The 17,014-nt window shown below is 41.1% G+C and overlaps 1 protein-coding gene across 1 annotated transcript in view; it reads left to right on the top strand.

The window, feature by feature from the left end:
* The window catches only part of LAMA1 (laminin subunit alpha 1), a 124,346-nt gene that overhangs the window by 24,889 nt on the left and 82,443 nt on the right, over positions 1–17,014 (top strand). Inside the window, exons 4-8 of the mRNA XM_057698208.1 lie at positions 10,123–10,365; positions 11,342–11,521; positions 14,019–14,108; positions 15,016–15,133; positions 16,402–16,580. Coding sequence (XP_057554191.1) covers positions 10,123–10,365; positions 11,342–11,521; positions 14,019–14,108; positions 15,016–15,133; positions 16,402–16,580 — 810 coding nt within the window. The remainder of the gene's footprint in view (positions 1–10,122; positions 10,366–11,341; positions 11,522–14,018; positions 14,109–15,015; positions 15,134–16,401; positions 16,581–17,014) is intronic.

The raw sequence follows: 17,014 nt of genomic DNA, 5'->3' as shown, positions 1-17,014 counted from the left end.
CCCTTAGCAGCATAGAGACTAAAATTTTCTTTCTTTTTTTGTTCTTTGTTAATTGAAAAGCAAGGAATTCATTCATTCATTCATCCATTCAGATATAACGTATGTTCATTTATTTACATTTTGTTACTTTATTGAACACATATTTACAAGCACTGGGCTGAATCCAGGTGCTTAGACAGTGTCTGTCTGGTCTTGTTTACACCTTCACACGTAGGAATTATGCCATGATTATTAATCCTGGTGAGGCAATGATTTGTCAAATGGTACTGACAGTTTTGGATGTTTGAATATCAGTGTAAGAGGCAGGGCAGAATTTTCAAGTCAAAACAAGAGAAAACAAAGTGGAATGAACTCTAAATATCATCATTTTGAGAGGTGCCAGTTGTCAGAGGAATAACTATGGTACTTAGGGAAAGCGATTACAAATCTGACAGTGATACCTTACATCCGTATTGTGTGTTTTATAGTGTTATTCTATTTACTATTTCACACTTAGGATGTGAGCAGTCTGAAGAATGTGTAGATTCATATTCGCATTATTCATTGTGAATAATGCAGTGGGGTGTAGAGAACACAGCTGGATTTATCATTTTAAGCCCGAATCATGGAAGACATTAAATTTTGTTTTGTAATTCTCTGCATTGTAAGACATTTAAAGTCTGTTAATCACCGATCACTGTCTTTTTTGGGGGGGTGGTGAGGAGTGGGGAGTAATTCTGGAAGTCTGACTCTGCAAGTGTTGGTCTTGGTGAGATCGTGAAGCTGTCAAAGTCCTGACAAAGGTGGAAACTCCTTAGGGATTGGGGCGGCTGCCTGCTGTGCCAATTTGTTCAGACCTGTGCTCCTTTGAAATTTGTGCAGATACTTGGAGAGCACTGGCTCCCCCTGGCCTGGCCTCCATGCCCCATGAGGTACGGAAATCAAGCCTGGGAAAGCTGTGAGATCAGATGAAAACCTGCAGATAATTAGCTGCGATGCTGCAGCTGTTCAAGCCAACATCCCTGAGAAGTTTGGTGAAGCCTGAAAACCACTCATTAGCTTGTGTGCAGCCCACTGGAGTGGCTTAAGCTTTCTTAGAGTAACTGATAACTACTATAATATGTGTAAATAGTTCTGTTCCTTTGTTTTGTGTGTCTTTTTAAATTAATAGGCTATTGTGTAGCGAAGTTTTAGATTTACAGAAAAATTGAGCAGAAAGTAGGAGTTCCTTTATACCCTCTTCTATGAGAGTTCTTTGAACAAATTTGAGTTATTCTTAATCATGTTTTTAAACGTAAAATCATAAAGTGACTGCTCTAGTATAGTTTTAATAGCGTCTAATACCTCCCCCCACCCCCAATTAGGTGACTGTGAGAATTGTCAGTGGTTTTTGTTTTTTAATAAATATTTATGTATTTATTTATTTGACTACTCTAGGTAATTGCAGCATGCAGGATCTATTTCCCTGACCAGGGATGGAACCCGGGCTCCCCTGCATTGGGAGTGCAGACTCTTAACCACTGGACCACCAGGGAAGTCCGTAGAATTGTCAGTCTTACTATGTAAAAATTCCAGTTTCCTCTCCTATTTTATGGCATGTAATCAGAAGATATTTGTCTTTGTTCTTCGTGTGCTAGAAGTACAAGAAAGCCCATGAAATAGCCATTTTTAGGTCTCCACTGAGGTGGCCACCATTGAGGATCCTTTACAACCTCGTACCAGACTTTAGGACCAGACAAGGAACGGAGCTGCCCACAGGTCAGCAGGGCGCTTAGGCAACATCACCCAGGAGGAGAGCCGGCTCTCTGAACTGTGGGTCTTCAGTCGAGTCACCGAGGGGCCTCCTTTTACACTCAAACCCTAACAGTTTGGGCTCCAATTTTGTATTTTGCGACGTGTCATCAGGCCTTACTAGAGCTTAGAAAGCACCTTGACAGAAATAGGGTCGTGGGAAAGACAGGGTTTCACGCATCCCCTCTGAGCTGCGAGCTTGTCCTCCAGATGGCTCAGTTGGCTTCTCCAGAGTTGGTCCCTCATCACCTGCAATCTAGAAATCCCCGTCTTCCACAAAAGGCTGAGTCTTTGTGTCATTCACTTTTTTTTTTTATTATTTTTTTGGGGGTACACCAAGTTCAATCATCTGTTTTTATACACATATCCCCATGTCATTCACTTTTGTCTCCCTATTTTCACATCTTTTTTTTTTCTTGTGGTAAAATATACATAACTAAAATTTACCATTGTAACACTTTCCAGGTGTACAGTTCACTGGCATTAAGTGCGTTCACAGTGTCATGCAGTCATCACCACCATCCGTCTCTGGAACTTTTTCATCATCTCATAATGAAACGCTGTCCCCATTAACCACTAACTCCCCATCTTCCCTCTCCTCCCCAGTTTTCCATAATTCTAATTTGGATCTCGATGAATCTGATTATCCTAGGTAACTCATATAAATGGAATCATGCAGTATTTGTCCTTTCATGTCTGGCTTACTTCATTTAACATAACGTCCTCCAGCTTTATTCATGGGGTAGCATGTGTCAATATTTCATTCCTTTTTAAGGCTGCATAATATTCCATTGTATCCTGGAGTTTGTTTAGCCATTTATCCATGGTAGATATTTGGTTTGTTTGCATCTTTTGGCTCTTGTGAATAATGTTGCCATAGACATTGATATACAAATATCTGTTGTTGAGTACCAGCTTCCAACTCTTATAGGTATAGACCCAGAGTGGGATTGCTGGGTCATATGGTAATTCTATGTTTCAGTTTTTGAGAACCTTCCATATTGTTTTCCATAGCAGCTGCACCAATTTACATTCCCATCACATCTTTTTAAATCAACAAAAGCCTTCCTGTATAAGACCTTTGTTTAGATATTCCTCTTTTAAAAAAGCTTTAAATGTGATGGTTTCTCAGGTCGATGCCTGACAAATAATAGATGCTCAATGAAGTCAGAGGTACGTAAAGAAAGATGAGAATCTTCAAATAGGATATAGACCAAGGTTCCACGTATTGAGTGAAATCTTGCAAAAACAAAAAATGCTTTCTAATCTCTCTAGGGCTAAAACAATAAACAATTCAGCTAGATTTAGTGAGCAAAGGAAAGAAACACATAATTATCGTGTCTAGGAGCTGTAAATGTATAACTCATAGGTTAATGTTTAATGGAGTGAGTCAAGTGCAGATTTGCACAGCTTTTCTAGACAGTGTCGCCAGTTGGATTTGTGAGGCTTAATGATTAGGGACCCCTTTTACTTTCTAAGTTTCCATGGAACTGCTTTCTTGCGATGAGGGATGAGAAGAGGGCTGTCAGGCTCTACGCTCCTAACCATTGCTGGACCTACTGGGCACCCTAGGTCAACCTGAGGACCAGGAGAGGAAGTGAAAATAAGTTTTCAAATATTTTCAGTCAGAAGTTCTCTGGGATTGATGGAAGAAGGGGGAAGTGTGGGCGTTGGGGCCACGTGGGAGAGACCTGTCCCATCTTCCTGAGGTGGAGAGGGGGTCTGGCCAAAGCTGGAAAGCCTTGCTGGACCTCTGTGTTTTCTTTCTCACTCACACTGGACCTTTTGGCAAACTCTTTAAGACCCACTGGCTTTTTTCTGTGCTTTAGCCTTGGCCTTCACTGTGTCACCATCACCAGCTCTCATGACTTCCCGGCACCAGCATTCAATTCCATCATCTTTTCATCCTTGGTGACCTGGTAGCTCCCTGATTTAGGGTCCTCGAATGGTCTAGAAGTTTAACATGGTGCAAAGAGCCCTGCCCTGTCCAGTCCCCTCCCATCTCGACTCAAGCCAACCTGGCCTCCCGCCATCTCTCATGCTTCCTGCCCTGGCCCTGCAGGGTCCCAGCTCCCTGTCCCTCTGACCTTCCTCTCTTTACCTAGACGGTCTCCTACTCAGTCTAGGCCAGACTAGGCTGGCCTCCCAGACACCCTGACCGCCTTCTGTCCTTCTCCCGGGGGACTTAGCCCCCTCTGTCTTCCCATCAGGGCATCCAGGCCGTACCAGCAGTGTCCCCCACTTCACCGCTGTCTTTGTGGCACCTGCCCCAGTCCTGGTACAAAGCAGACGCTCAGTCAGTGTTTACTGAATGAACCTAAGGGTGTTAGGGCCATCCTTGGTTCCAGACTGCTGTGTCCCAGGCAGGGGGTCCCTGACAGTAACATCTCTGCCGCCCCCTCCTCCCCAGGAGAGGGGCAATTGTTCTTCTAACTGACCCCGTCTCTTGGGGCGCCGTCTCCCAGGCAGGCTGTTCTCGGGAGGCCCAGGTCCCTGACCCACAGGACGAGGCCACTCAGCCTGTGCCACCAGAGGCAGAGTGTCGGGCTGACCTCTGCAGCCGCTGTCTGAGCCACCACCTCCAGCTTTGCTTTTTCCTGGAATGTTGCTGACTTCCTTCCATCTCCATGATGGACTCCCGAGCCTCCTTCACAGTCGGGTGGGGAAGCAAGGAATGGTATTTACTGCCTGCTCTCTTCCATCGTGAACAAACTGCATTGCGTTTGGGGGAAAAGCCCAATGTAATTTCAAAGGGTGAGGTGTCCCTGGGTGCAAACCAATGACTCCTGCTGATGGGTGGTCAGGAGCTGGGGGACGGGAAAGGCGCTCTTTGCATTTCTCAGGCCCCAGAATAGCCAGCCACTGCATGTTGCAGGCGGGTTTACCTTATTCTTGGGGCTCAGCTGTCACCCAGCACCTACAGGTGGGGGAGGGGAAGCAGTGAAGATCCCCACAAAGGACATTTGGTGACCTGCCTGGCTGTGCTTTTGAGGCCATTCCAACACATGTCCCACAAAACTTAGCCAAATCACCCCAGAACCCTTTGTGAAATTGAACGTTGGGAGCAAGTCTACAGGGAGATCCATGGAGACTAGGAATGGAGACCAGCCTCTCACTTTCCAGTGTAGATTCTTAACATGCCTCAACAGTATTTCCTTTGAAATAATCCCCTTAGTCATCCTGAGATGGAACCAGTGGCTTGTGGACCCTGGGACAGCTTCCCGTGGGCTCTTTTTGAAATAACTTTTCTAGTTGATGAAAAACAGAACTCCTTCTGAAGGGGTTTTAAATACTCCTTTCTCATCTTCAGGTAACTGGTCCTGGTTCCCCTTTGCTTCTGCGACGGGCCCCAATCTCTGCCCTTCCTTCCTCGGTCATCGGCTTTCTCACCTTGGCTTTTCCTCAGTGTCCACTTGAAGAATCTGAACTTGGTTCCAAAGTGAGCCTTCCTTGATTTTCTGAGACATGAAGCTTTAAGAATTGTCAGGAAAGAAACCTACTTGATTTAAATTTTCCATTACAAGTAGTCAGTCCCTCCTGCCCTCAACAAAAAGAAAAAGCAAGGAGAAAAGGAAGGGGTGGGGCGGGGGCAGGCGGGGGAAGACTGGATTCTGGCGTGTTTATCCTGCCCTTCTATTGACAGGTGCAAATTTAAAGAGAAAAAACTTATCTTTTTCCACACTTCTCATTCATGAAACTGTTTCCTTTTGCCTGTTAATTTTGTATACTGGTCCTAAAATGAGGTGATAACAGTAAAACAGCCACTAAAGTCAAATAGAATGACATTTCAAGATCATTGCCAGCAAGAGATTTACCTAAAATGTGTGTCCCATGGATCCTACGTGCCACGTAAAGGTCCAAACCCCTAACTTCTCTTGTTCTGCCGAGTGTCTGTTGCTACCTCACATGACTATCCATTGTTAGCTGCTTCAGTGGTCCATACCGTACTCGGTGGTCTCTAAAACCAGAAGGGAGTTACAGCTGCATTAGTAATTAGCCTCCTAGTAAATAATTACTTCTTTATGCTTGAGTAATAAATATTAGCTCAGATGATCACTTTGAATTTTATTGTCTAATAATGTCCTAAGAAATAAACCGTATAAAGCACAGATTGACCACTTTAAAAGGGATGCTTGAGCAATATTACTTATCAAATAGAACTCTTTTTTTTTTAATGTAATTTGACTGTTAAAACTAAATCTCTTTTGCCTATGAAAAAGTCATTCCCATCAGGTAAGAGAAAACAATTCTCCATTCACTGTTTCATTATGGCCTTGGAGGCAGGTAAGTGCTTGCGTGGGGAATTTCCAGTCGGGGCTCTGTGATATCTGCAGGTTACGCGGGTCCCTGCAGGTTACGCGGGTCCCTGCAGGTTACGCAGCTGAGCTTTCTACGGAGAAGAGACATTTCGCTCCCCCAAGCACGTCTGAAGCTGACCCCTGATATTGGAGAATTAGGCTCTGTGTATTTTTCGTATCTCTGCGCCTGAGGTGGATTTAATATATTTAAGATTGAGGCCCACATGAAAATTCCTGTCTGGATTCCTGTGTAGAAAGTGGTGTTTGGTGTGCATGTGCCTTATTTATGTGGCCTGTTTATGTGCATTCCAGTGATCATTAACAAAGGCCTCTTGGTGGAAAACCCTGATGAAAGTGGATTTGAAAGTGGCTGTATCAGCTGCAGGTTTGGCAAGACCTCAGTGACTCTGAATTTAGTGAAAGCCCTGTGTCATCACTTTGTGTTCAGCCAACCTTATATGGAGAGAAAAGGCAGTTCAGTCAACCATGCTAAAAAGTGGCAACAGAAATATCATGGATTTCATTTGGGCAGAGGTTTAAAATTCTATATATGAACAGAGAATTCCTCACTTTTTCTATATTAGGTGTTAAGACCTGTTTGTCAACACACAACTGGTGAATTAGACTAGCTTGTGTTCATTTGCTGCTGTAGCATATACCAAAGACCTGGGGGCTTAAACAACAGAAATTTATTAGCAAACAGTCTTGGGAGCAGGAAGTCCAAGATCAAGGTGTTGGCCAGGTTGATTCCTTCTGACACCTCACCTGTTGGTTTGCAGACGGCCATCTTCACGCTGTGTCCTCACAGGTTTGACCCTAGGTCTCTAGGTGTCTGGGTCCTAATCTTCTCTTCTTAAAGGGACACCAGTCAGATGGGATTAGGACCCACCCATATGACCTCATTTGACCTTGATTATTTCTTTAAAGATGCTCTCTCTAGATAAAGTCACATTCTGAGGTACTAGGGATTAGGACTTCAGCCTGTGAATTTTGGAGAGACACAATTCTGCCAATAACGTGACTTAAGTGAAAACAAATTGCGTTTAGATGTTTCATAGCTTCCTCTTCCTCTTTTACAGATTTATATCTCATAGTCCCTTTCTTGGTTTGTTTCCTGGTCTCCAATTTGGGGACCTAGAGAACTGGTGAGAGATTGTGAGAACCAGGCCCAGCTTCGTAGCTGAACACCTTGATCCCTGGAAGGATCGTCCTGAAGTTTTCCCACTATGGCTGTTCTTCCACTGGGTATCATTTCGTTACACGTGATGGAGCTCTCCTTCTAAAAGCTGATAAGGGTTTGATGAAAGTACAAGAACATGGCATTGAAATAATTGCTACTGGTTGAGGTCGGAGGTTTGGGAAATCGGTTGGTACCCACCAGTTGCTCCGCTGGGGGTTTCATTCCTTTTCCTTGCAATCTGTAGAAGTGTGGTTTACATTTTAGTATGTGTGAGGTCCTGGGAAGATCATGTAACCTTTCTGTGCCTCACTTTCCTCATCTGTAAATAGGGGAAGTAACAGTACCTATTTCATAAGACTGTAGTTGGAAGGGTTCGAAGAGCTAATAATTCTAATAAAGCACTTAGCATTGTCCTTAGACATGGCAAGTGCTACATAGCACGAGTTTTTGTTTCTTGCATACTCTCCATCCTCTCCCCCCACACATCCTGGGCTGTCTCAAAAGAAGCTGCAGAGTTAACAGAAGCAATTGCCACGGTTCCTGTTTAGACATGAAATCAGCACCCAGTGGGAATGTAGGAGTCCTTTTCTGGGGTTACAAATAGAAAATTCAGTGACCTTAGTGTGTGTGGACATTTGTGGGGTGTATATAGTGGATGCCAAGGACTCTGGAGTGAGACCCCTGGTTTCTCATTGGGATCTGCAACTCAGTAGTTTGTTTTTTAACCTCTCTAAGCATCAGTTTCCAAATATGTAAAATGAGACCCACAGTAACTTGAAACTCTGGGTTTGTTTGGGGTTAAATGAGATGATATACACGAAGTTCTCAACATGCAAGAGGTAAACCCATTGGTTCTTTCCATTTTCAAATGTGAAACTAGAAAACAGAAGGCAAATGCAGTCATTCCATTTGCAAATGACCTTGATTTCCATCCCTCTCAAATGGACTGCCTGGTCTCACTTGGCACCTGCATTTGTAAAGTCTATCTTAACACATGCCACAGTGGTCCACATACTCATAGACTTCTCCTTTCATGATGAAAATATTTGCAAAGCAATTGGACAGTGATGAGTAAAGATGGGGGTGTCCTCCCTCCAGTTGGCTTGGGGATCAGTATGAAAACCAATTGGAAAGCAATTCTATCCTGGTGTTCTGGGACAGTGCTGGATCTCTGCGAAGGTGAAACTAACCTGCCCCAAGCTGTATAAAAAAAAAGTCCTGATGTTCTTTGGGACTAGTTCTAGAGGAGACAATAAGATTAATTGCCAGGTATGTCTGAAAAGTGTTTTTCAGTAATATTATAAAATAGTAGATTTTAAAAATATAAATTAAGGAATATATGAATTACAAAATTGGGGGAAAAGTTTTTTTTTAATAAACTCCCAATAAGGAAAAAAATGTAATTATGTTCATAGGAGAATTTTCTGGAGATGTTTATGCTAGGGCAAAAGAGCCTTTGCATTATTTTAATTTTTAAAAAGTGGTTTAAATCAATGAAGATGGTTCTAGATTTTTAAACATTGGACATTCAGCTCCAGATACAAGCTTTCATAACAGGTACACAGTTCTTGATTTTCCTCATTATTGAAATCCGAGAACATTATTTTGCTTTTAATGTGTTTAAGAAACAGGGGTTGTGTTCTAGAGGAAACTTGCACATGAACATGAGTAGTCAAAATATCACACTTAAATCACTTGCCAACTACACTTTATTGGGGGCATTTCTTGTAGGTAAGCATCGTTATTATAATGAGATAAAACCATCCTTCCCAGGGAATAATTCAGTAGGTAAATGTAAAATACTGTGGTTTAAGGTAGGTTAATTTTAAGGGCTCTTGTGTTCCTAGAATTGGTGAGAGCTAAGATGGGGAGAGGCTTAAAGCAAAAAACACAAAAACAGCAAGCCCAGAGGCAATGTAGTTGGAGTCATCCTGTACATAGCCTTTTCACATTGGCTTCTTTCACTTAGCAATATGCATTTAAGGTTACTCTATGTCTTTTTGTGGCTTAAGAGCTCATTTTTAAAAAATTCACTGAATAGTATTTCGTTGTATGGCTGTATCACATTTCCTTTATCCATTCACCTATGGAAGTTTTCAGCTCCTTGGGGTAAATACCAAGGAGCATACTTGCTGGATTGTATGGTAAGACTGGGTTTAATTTTGTAAGAAATCACCAAGCTGTCTTCCCAAGTGGTTGTACCATTTTGCATTCCCACCAGCAATGAATGAGAGTTCCTGTTGCTCACATCTTCACCAACATCCGGTGTTGTCAGTGTTCTGGGTTTTAACCATTGTGATAGGTGTGTAAAGGGCTGAGGTTTTTTCTCATGTTCAGATGTGTTATCTCCAAATCACTATATGAGAAATACATTTAGCACTACTACTAATGAAATATAACACAACTATTATCATTCAGAACCCTGATGGAGAAAGACACTAGAAACAAGAAAACAAACACTTATGTTAATATTAACACTGTTAATAATAACAATAGTAATAATACAAATTTGTGAGTATTTTTTTAGTTTAGTTTGAAAACAAATGCCATCAGGAAAACATTTACAAGATACGTATTTAGTTAGTTAGTTAGTTATTTGGCTGTGTTGGATGTGCAGGATCTTTAGTTGCAGCATGTGAGATCTAGTTCCCTGAACAGGAATGGAACCCGGACCTCCTGCATTGGAAGCCCGGAGTCTTAACTGCTGGACCAGCAGGGAAGTCCCATATGATACATTTCTGATTAATACTTATGAGAAGTTATCTTCAAAGGGACATTGGCCATCATCGTGTGGCAGTACTCTCAAGAGGCACTTTGGTTTTTGAGCGCTTGCTGCTGATTCTCGATTGAGACTTTTCAATGGTTTTGTTCCAGGTCTTTCAAGTCGCATATGTCATCATCAAAGCTGCCAACGCCCCACGGCCTGGAAACTGGATTTTGGAGCGTTCTTTGGATGGCATGGAGTTCAGCCCCTGGCAGTACTACGCAGTTAGCGACACGGAATGCTTGACCCATTACAACATCACTCCAAGGCGGGGGCCGCCCACTTACAGGGCAGATGACGAAGTGATCTGCACCTCCTATTACTCCAGGCTGGTGCCGCTTGAGCATGGAGAGGTATGGCGCCCCCTGCCGGCCGGGAGGTCTGATTTTTTCATCAGTGCCCCCACCTCCAATGACAACATAGCCATCACAAGAGCCAACACAGAACACTCAAAAAAGATCTTTCCTGGTACAGATCACAGAGATCTTTAACTATCTAGCTGCTGTAGTTAAGGTGTCATTGACTGGTGTCTACTGATGATTAATGTCACTACGGACACATTTTACTGTATTGATTTCTTCCCTTCAGGGAGGTCCCTCAACCTTCACTCTGCTGTAATTTAATAACATCAGATCCTCCTCGGAGTATCCTTCCCATGGCACCAGGGAAACAAGATTTGCTAGAATATTAAAGGGAGAGCCACAAGGCCTCTAAAAGATAGAGCTCCCAGTTTTCTCTGAGAAGTTCTCCCTCTCTCTGGGGGTGTTGAGGGTTACAGATGGTTCAGGAAGATTTCCAGCTCTGTGCTCTCCACACCCGGACTGCACACACACCTTTAAGTCAGCGTGCAATCAAAAACAAGCCATGCCTTAATAGCAAGACTTGATGAGCTAAAACTACAAAAACCCTGCAAGTGCTTTTCACAGCAAGAACTCTGCAGCGAGCCCTGCATTGTTTCAAGAGCAGAGTTGAGAAAACGGGTTACAAACCTTTCTGGCACTTTTCCCCACTCTTTCGAGTCTGTTCATGACATTTAGAATCTGTTTCAGAGAAGCCTGTGGTAAAACGCCTTCACGGCACTAGGAGAAGCGGTCCTATTTAAAGGTTTACAGCATCTCTGGGACACTGGACTGAATAACTTGAATAAATTGAACTTGGACTGTGATTATACTGTTCACATGTCAACGAATATTAGATCTGTACAAGAACCTGGTTGTTTGATTTGATTTTAGATAGTATCTGTAAAGATTATGTCCCAAATTTAAACAGAGCTATTTTTTTTTGCATGCTTAAAATTGATATTCTTTATTTTGATGTCTTTACGTTTAGATTCATACATCACTAATCAATGGCAGACCAAGCTCTGACGATCTTTCACCCAAGTTGTTGGAATTTACTTCCGCACGATACATCCGCCTGCGCTTACAGCGCATTCGAACCCTCAATGCCGATCTTATGACCCTCAGCCACCGGGACCCTAAAGACCTCGACCCTATTGTCACAAGACGAGTAAGTGTGGCAGGGCTCTTGATCACTGGGGAAAGTTTATGTTGTTTAAGGGAAATAGACTTTTCCTTCCAGGTCGGCCTTTTTTTCTTATTTTGTTGAAAATCATTAGTTCTGCTTTGTTAAAAACGCCACTTTTAATCAGCTGATGGTTCTGATGTGCACTCAGGTCCCCTCGTCCCCACACGTCTCATGATGCCGTCGTGCAGCGGCTGTAGTGGTCATTTCTTCATTCTAATGTAGCTCTACATCTGATCAAGTGAGAATAGTTGGTTTGTTCCCCACTTAAAAGAAAATTTTAAAGTTTTGAGATATAAGCTACATCCAGGAAAATGTACATATTTTCAGTGTATAGTAAACATACAAGGCTTGTGAGGACAAACATTTTCAAATCCCTCGGATAAAGTAGGAGTGGGATTACTGAGTTACAGGATAGCTATATGTTTAATTTTTAAGAGTCTATTGAACCTTATCGAAAGCAGCTGTACCGTTTACAGACCAGCCGTGTGTGACGGTTCTGGGTCCACTGCACACTTTCACACGCTGGGGTGTCTGTCAGTCACTGTCACCCCAGCCGTGCTGATGTGCTCACAGTGGCATCTCCTCGGGGTATGAATTTGTATTTCCCTGGTGACTGATGTTGAGCGTGTGCTTATTTATATCTGATGCCATTTTTATTAAATTGGATTATCTGTCCCCTTATTCCCGAGTTATAAAAGATCTCTATATGTTGTGTCCACGTCCTTTGTCAGATGTGTCTACACTGCAGATGCCTTCTCTGCCCTGGCTTATCTCTTGCTTACCCACTTTCTGATGAGTGAAGGTTTTAATTTTGATAAAGTCAAATTTATCATTTTTCTTTTATACTTAGTGCCTTCTGTTCCGCTCTGAAAAATATTTGCTTATCCCGAGTTTACAGAAATATTATCTGATGCTTTCTTGTAATAGCTTTATCGTTTTAGCTTTCACATCTGTTTTCCATTTCTTATTAATTTTGTATTTGGTGTAAGGTAGAGGCCAAAGTTCTTTTTTCCCTGTGCATATACAATTGTTCCAGCACCATTTGTTGAAAATACTTTCCTTTCTCCCTTTAAATTGTTTTGGTGCCCTGTTGAAAATTACTTGGCCTTATTATTTGTGGGTGCGTTTTTGGACTCGATACTGTTCCAGTGATCTATTTGTCTATCCTTATGCCAATAACATCTTTCTTGATTACTGTAGTAAGTCTCGAAGTCAGCTACTGTAATTGTCCAACTCAGTTCTTTTTCAAGATTGGTCAGGCTGTTCCAATTTCATTGTGTTTCCTTCTAAGTTTTGGAATTAGTTTGTCAATTAATGCAAAAAAGAAAAAAAGAGAGAGAAAGAAGGCAAGCAAGCCTGCTAAGACTTTCATTGGTATTCCATTGATGCCATAGATGAATTTAAGAGGAATTTTGGAAGACATGTTGACAATATTGGATCATCCAGTCCATGAATGTGCTATGCCTCCCCACTTATCTCTGTCTTCTTTAATTCCTCTTGGCAATGATCTATTATTTGTTTATTTGTCCATCTTCTGTTCAGTTTATTTATAAGTATTTTATATTTTTGAATGTTAGTGTTAATAGTTTGCTTTCTAAAGTTTATTTTCCATTTGCTTTTTACTAATATATAGAAGTGCAATTCATATTTGTTTATTGAGACATTGCCAAATTCACATATTCTGGTAGTTTTTGATAGATTTTCTATGCACCCAATCATGTCATCTACAAATAATAGCAGTTTGGTCTTCCTGTGCACTCTGTTTGCCTTTGACTTCTTTTTTCTTGCATTATTGAACTGGCTGGCACCTTCCATAGAATGTTGAATAGAAGTGGTAAGAGCAGATTTTAGAGGAAAGCACTTCATCTTTCACTGTTAGCTCCAGGTTTTCCATGGACATGCCTTCATTAGACTGAAGAAGTTCTCTTGTACTTCTGGTTTGCTGAGTTTTTTTTAATGATGGTGTTGCCTTCTGTAAAATGCTTTTTGTGCATCTAATGAAATGATCATATGATCTTTCTCCTTTATTCTGTTAATGTAGTGATTTACATTTATTGACTTTTGTGTGTTAAATTAACTCTGCATCCCAGTGATAAATCATACTTGGTCATGAGTTATTATATCTTTTTTTATATAGCACTGTATTCAATGTAAGAATATTTTTTAGAGTTTTCAGTAGCGTGGGTTTCAAACAGGACTTGCCTCGGTTTATGATGCAACCAAGTTGAGAAATTCTTTTTAAACTCCTTTGGTCTCTGTTTTTCCTTTTTGGTTTCTGTTGATGAGCTAATCTGAACATTATTTTAATTGAACATAAATCTTTTATTTATATTTACATGTGCGTGAAATAAAGTTTAAAATGTTTATCTGTTTTTTAGATTACCGATTACAGCTGAGATACTTGTTGGAGTGCCAACATTTTCTTCCCACTGAATTAGAAGAGGTTTTAACTTTTGGTTGTAACTTTCTTTTTCCTTAGTACTACTATTCAATAAAAGACATTTCTGTTGGAGGAATGTGTATTTGTTACGGCCATGCCAGTAGCTGCCCATGGGATGAAACTACAAAGGTAAGTTGTAGTATTTCACATTTTACTAAAACTTCAAAATAGAAGTTGTAGCTATAATGTTTGCATTGCACTTTTTTATTCAAGGCATGTGTTGAAAGTTATAAAATCACGCTACAAAAAAGATCTTAAGATAATCCAATTGGTTTAATTTTTAAAACAATTTCATTTTGCTTTGATTGGAGAATATGTTTCTAATTAAATCCTTTCCATGAATTTTTTTTTTTGGGGGGTAAAAAAGACATAACATAAAATTTACCATTTTAACCATTTTAAAGTGCGCAATTCAGTGGCCTTTTGAATTTTGAAGCTCTTCTCTATAAGATAGTCAAGTGAAAATCACATGCAGTTAGAAATTATGTTTATATTTTTTAAAAGAAAGATTCCCCTCCTAATTTCTCACCCTTTCTTTTTTGTGGTGCTAAATCAAGATAAAACAAAGTGTCCCTGTTTTAGCATAATATTAAGTGAAGAAAACATTCTCTTTTCTTCTTTTAAAAACTTATATGAAGTTACTTCTTATTTTTTCCCAATCTTTGTAATAATTTAATTCCTGAATAGGATTATTCTCTTATTAATGGTGAAAAATATAGAGATGAATATCAAAGAAGGTTATTAATATCAAGAAGGAGCTTGCAAACCTTTCAAGTCAACGTGTCTCTTTTGAAAAGTTTTTGTTAGTTAAGCCATATGTTAGTTTTGCTTTCTTCCTTCTCACTTCTTTCTGTAAACAGGTCATATGTTTATTTTTGTTTCTAAAAATAAAACACCAGTTTGCTTATATACTGCCATATGTCCTCAATTGTAGACTCTTGTTATGTATTTGACTCTGATGGGTTCTTCTTAAATGTAATTAAGAAAAGCATACAGGTAGATTTCCAGATGCAATTTTATATTCCTTATTGTCCAGAAATTCCAGTGTCAGTGTGAACATAACACGTGTGGTGACAGCTGCAATCGCTGCTGTCCTGGGTACCACCAGCAGCCCTGGAGGCCCGGCACTGTTTCTTCTGGCAACACGTGTGAAGGTAAGGCCACTGAGAATTGCAAGGATGTAAAGTTTCCCCACTTCATATGCTTCAGTTTATGGTGACTTAACATTTGTAATTAGCAAATAACTGGTTTTCTTAGATATTCAAGTAGTTCATAAAGCGGCAGACCACCTTAGTAAAATTTAAAGGACTGAGACCTGAATGTATTGGCTATCAATTTGCTATTTCCCTAAGATTCCCTTCCCATATATTCATTTATTCTTTATAAATTTGGATTTCAATTTTAAATAAGCAATATATTCACAAGCGTCCAATATCTACAATATATATAAGTTATTTATATATGTCTATCTCCATCCTTCCCACTTTTTATTATTTTCTGGTAGTTTCTTCCTGAAATATTTATGCAAGTAAAGCATATATTAACATATACTTATGCTTCACGCAGTTCATACAGAGAACCTGGTGTGTTAACGCGTTATCATTCTGTGCATTGCTTTTATTTATTTACTTATTTATTTATTTATTTATTTATGACTGCATTGGGTCTTTGTTGCTGCGTGAGGGCTTTCTCTAGTTGCGGTGAGTGGGGGCTACTCTTCGCGGTGGGCTGGCTTCTCATTGCGGTGGCTTCTCTTGTTGCAGAGCATGGGCTCTAGGCACTAAGGCTTCAGTAGTTGAGGCAAATGGGCTCAGTAGTTGTGGCTCCCGGGCTTAGTTGCTCCTCGACATGTAGAATCTTCCCAGACCAGGGCTTGAACCAGTGTCGCCTGCATTGGCAGGCAGATTCTTAACCATTGTGCCACCAGGGAAGTCCCTGCATTGCTTTTGTGTTTAACAATATATCTTAAAGGAGATCTTTCCATATTGGCACTGTGAAATGCTGTTTTAGAAACAGTTGCACTGAACTCCATCATATGGATGTAACGTAATCAACACAGCTACCTGTGGTATCAGCTGCTTTGATTATGGTAAAGCTTGGTAAAGACTGGTAAGGCTTGTTACCAGTCTTTTGTTAACACAAGCAATGGTGCAGTGATCACCTTTGTCACTGACAAGTGAGCAAGTGCTTCTGCAAGATACGATCCCAGGAGACAGGCTAATGGATCAGGTGGGAGTGCATACTTGTCATTTGGTTAGCTATTCCCCAGCGCCTCCGAAATATTGCCCAGGTCCTGCTAGAGTGACTTCTTCCATAAGTTTAATTTAATTTATGCTCATCAAAACTTACTTAGGGGAGGAAGGCTTTTCTTTATCTAGGATGTGGTATCTATATTAATTGAGATGTTAAAATATTCTCCTAGAATGCAATTGCCACAATAAAGCCAAAGACTGTTACTATGATGAAAATGTGGCGAATCAGAAGAGAAGTCTGAATACTGCCGGACAGTTCAGAGGAGGAGGGGTTTGCATTGACTGCCTGCAGAACACCGTGGGCGTCAACTGCGAGACCTGCGTGGATGGCTATTACAGACCACAGGGGGTAAGAGCGTCTCTGCGGTCGCCCAGCTTTGCGGTAGAAAAGAGCTCAGGCCGCCACGCGTCAGCCTCAGGATTGGAGACATTTCCTTTTGTAACATTTCATCTATATTCTTATAATATGCTGGTAGTGTTCTTCAGATATTGATTTCCTGCTCTATCCATCCTGTTTTCTTGCTCAGAGGAGGATGTTCACCATTGTTACTTAACTTGAATTGGGGGTGTACTGGCTGCTCATCTCAGAGTTTTGTGATACTGTGTCCACACGGAAAGTCAGCCAGTAACTAAAGAAGCTGTACCTGGCCCATAGGGAGTGCTCACTCCTCAACTGACATGATATGTAGCTGTCACAGGAATCCTGTGGTGGTCAGGTCATACGAGATGCTTCTGCATGGCTCCAGGAGACAGCAGAGCGAGGGGGCTAGGTAGCTGTGATAA

This window comes from Hippopotamus amphibius, chromosome 11, assembly GCF_030028045.1.
Source record: "Hippopotamus amphibius kiboko isolate mHipAmp2 chromosome 11, mHipAmp2.hap2, whole genome shotgun sequence".
NCBI classification, from domain to species: Eukaryota; Metazoa; Chordata; class Mammalia; order Artiodactyla; family Hippopotamidae; genus Hippopotamus; species Hippopotamus amphibius.
This window is presented reverse-complemented; position numbering and strand designations above follow the sequence as displayed.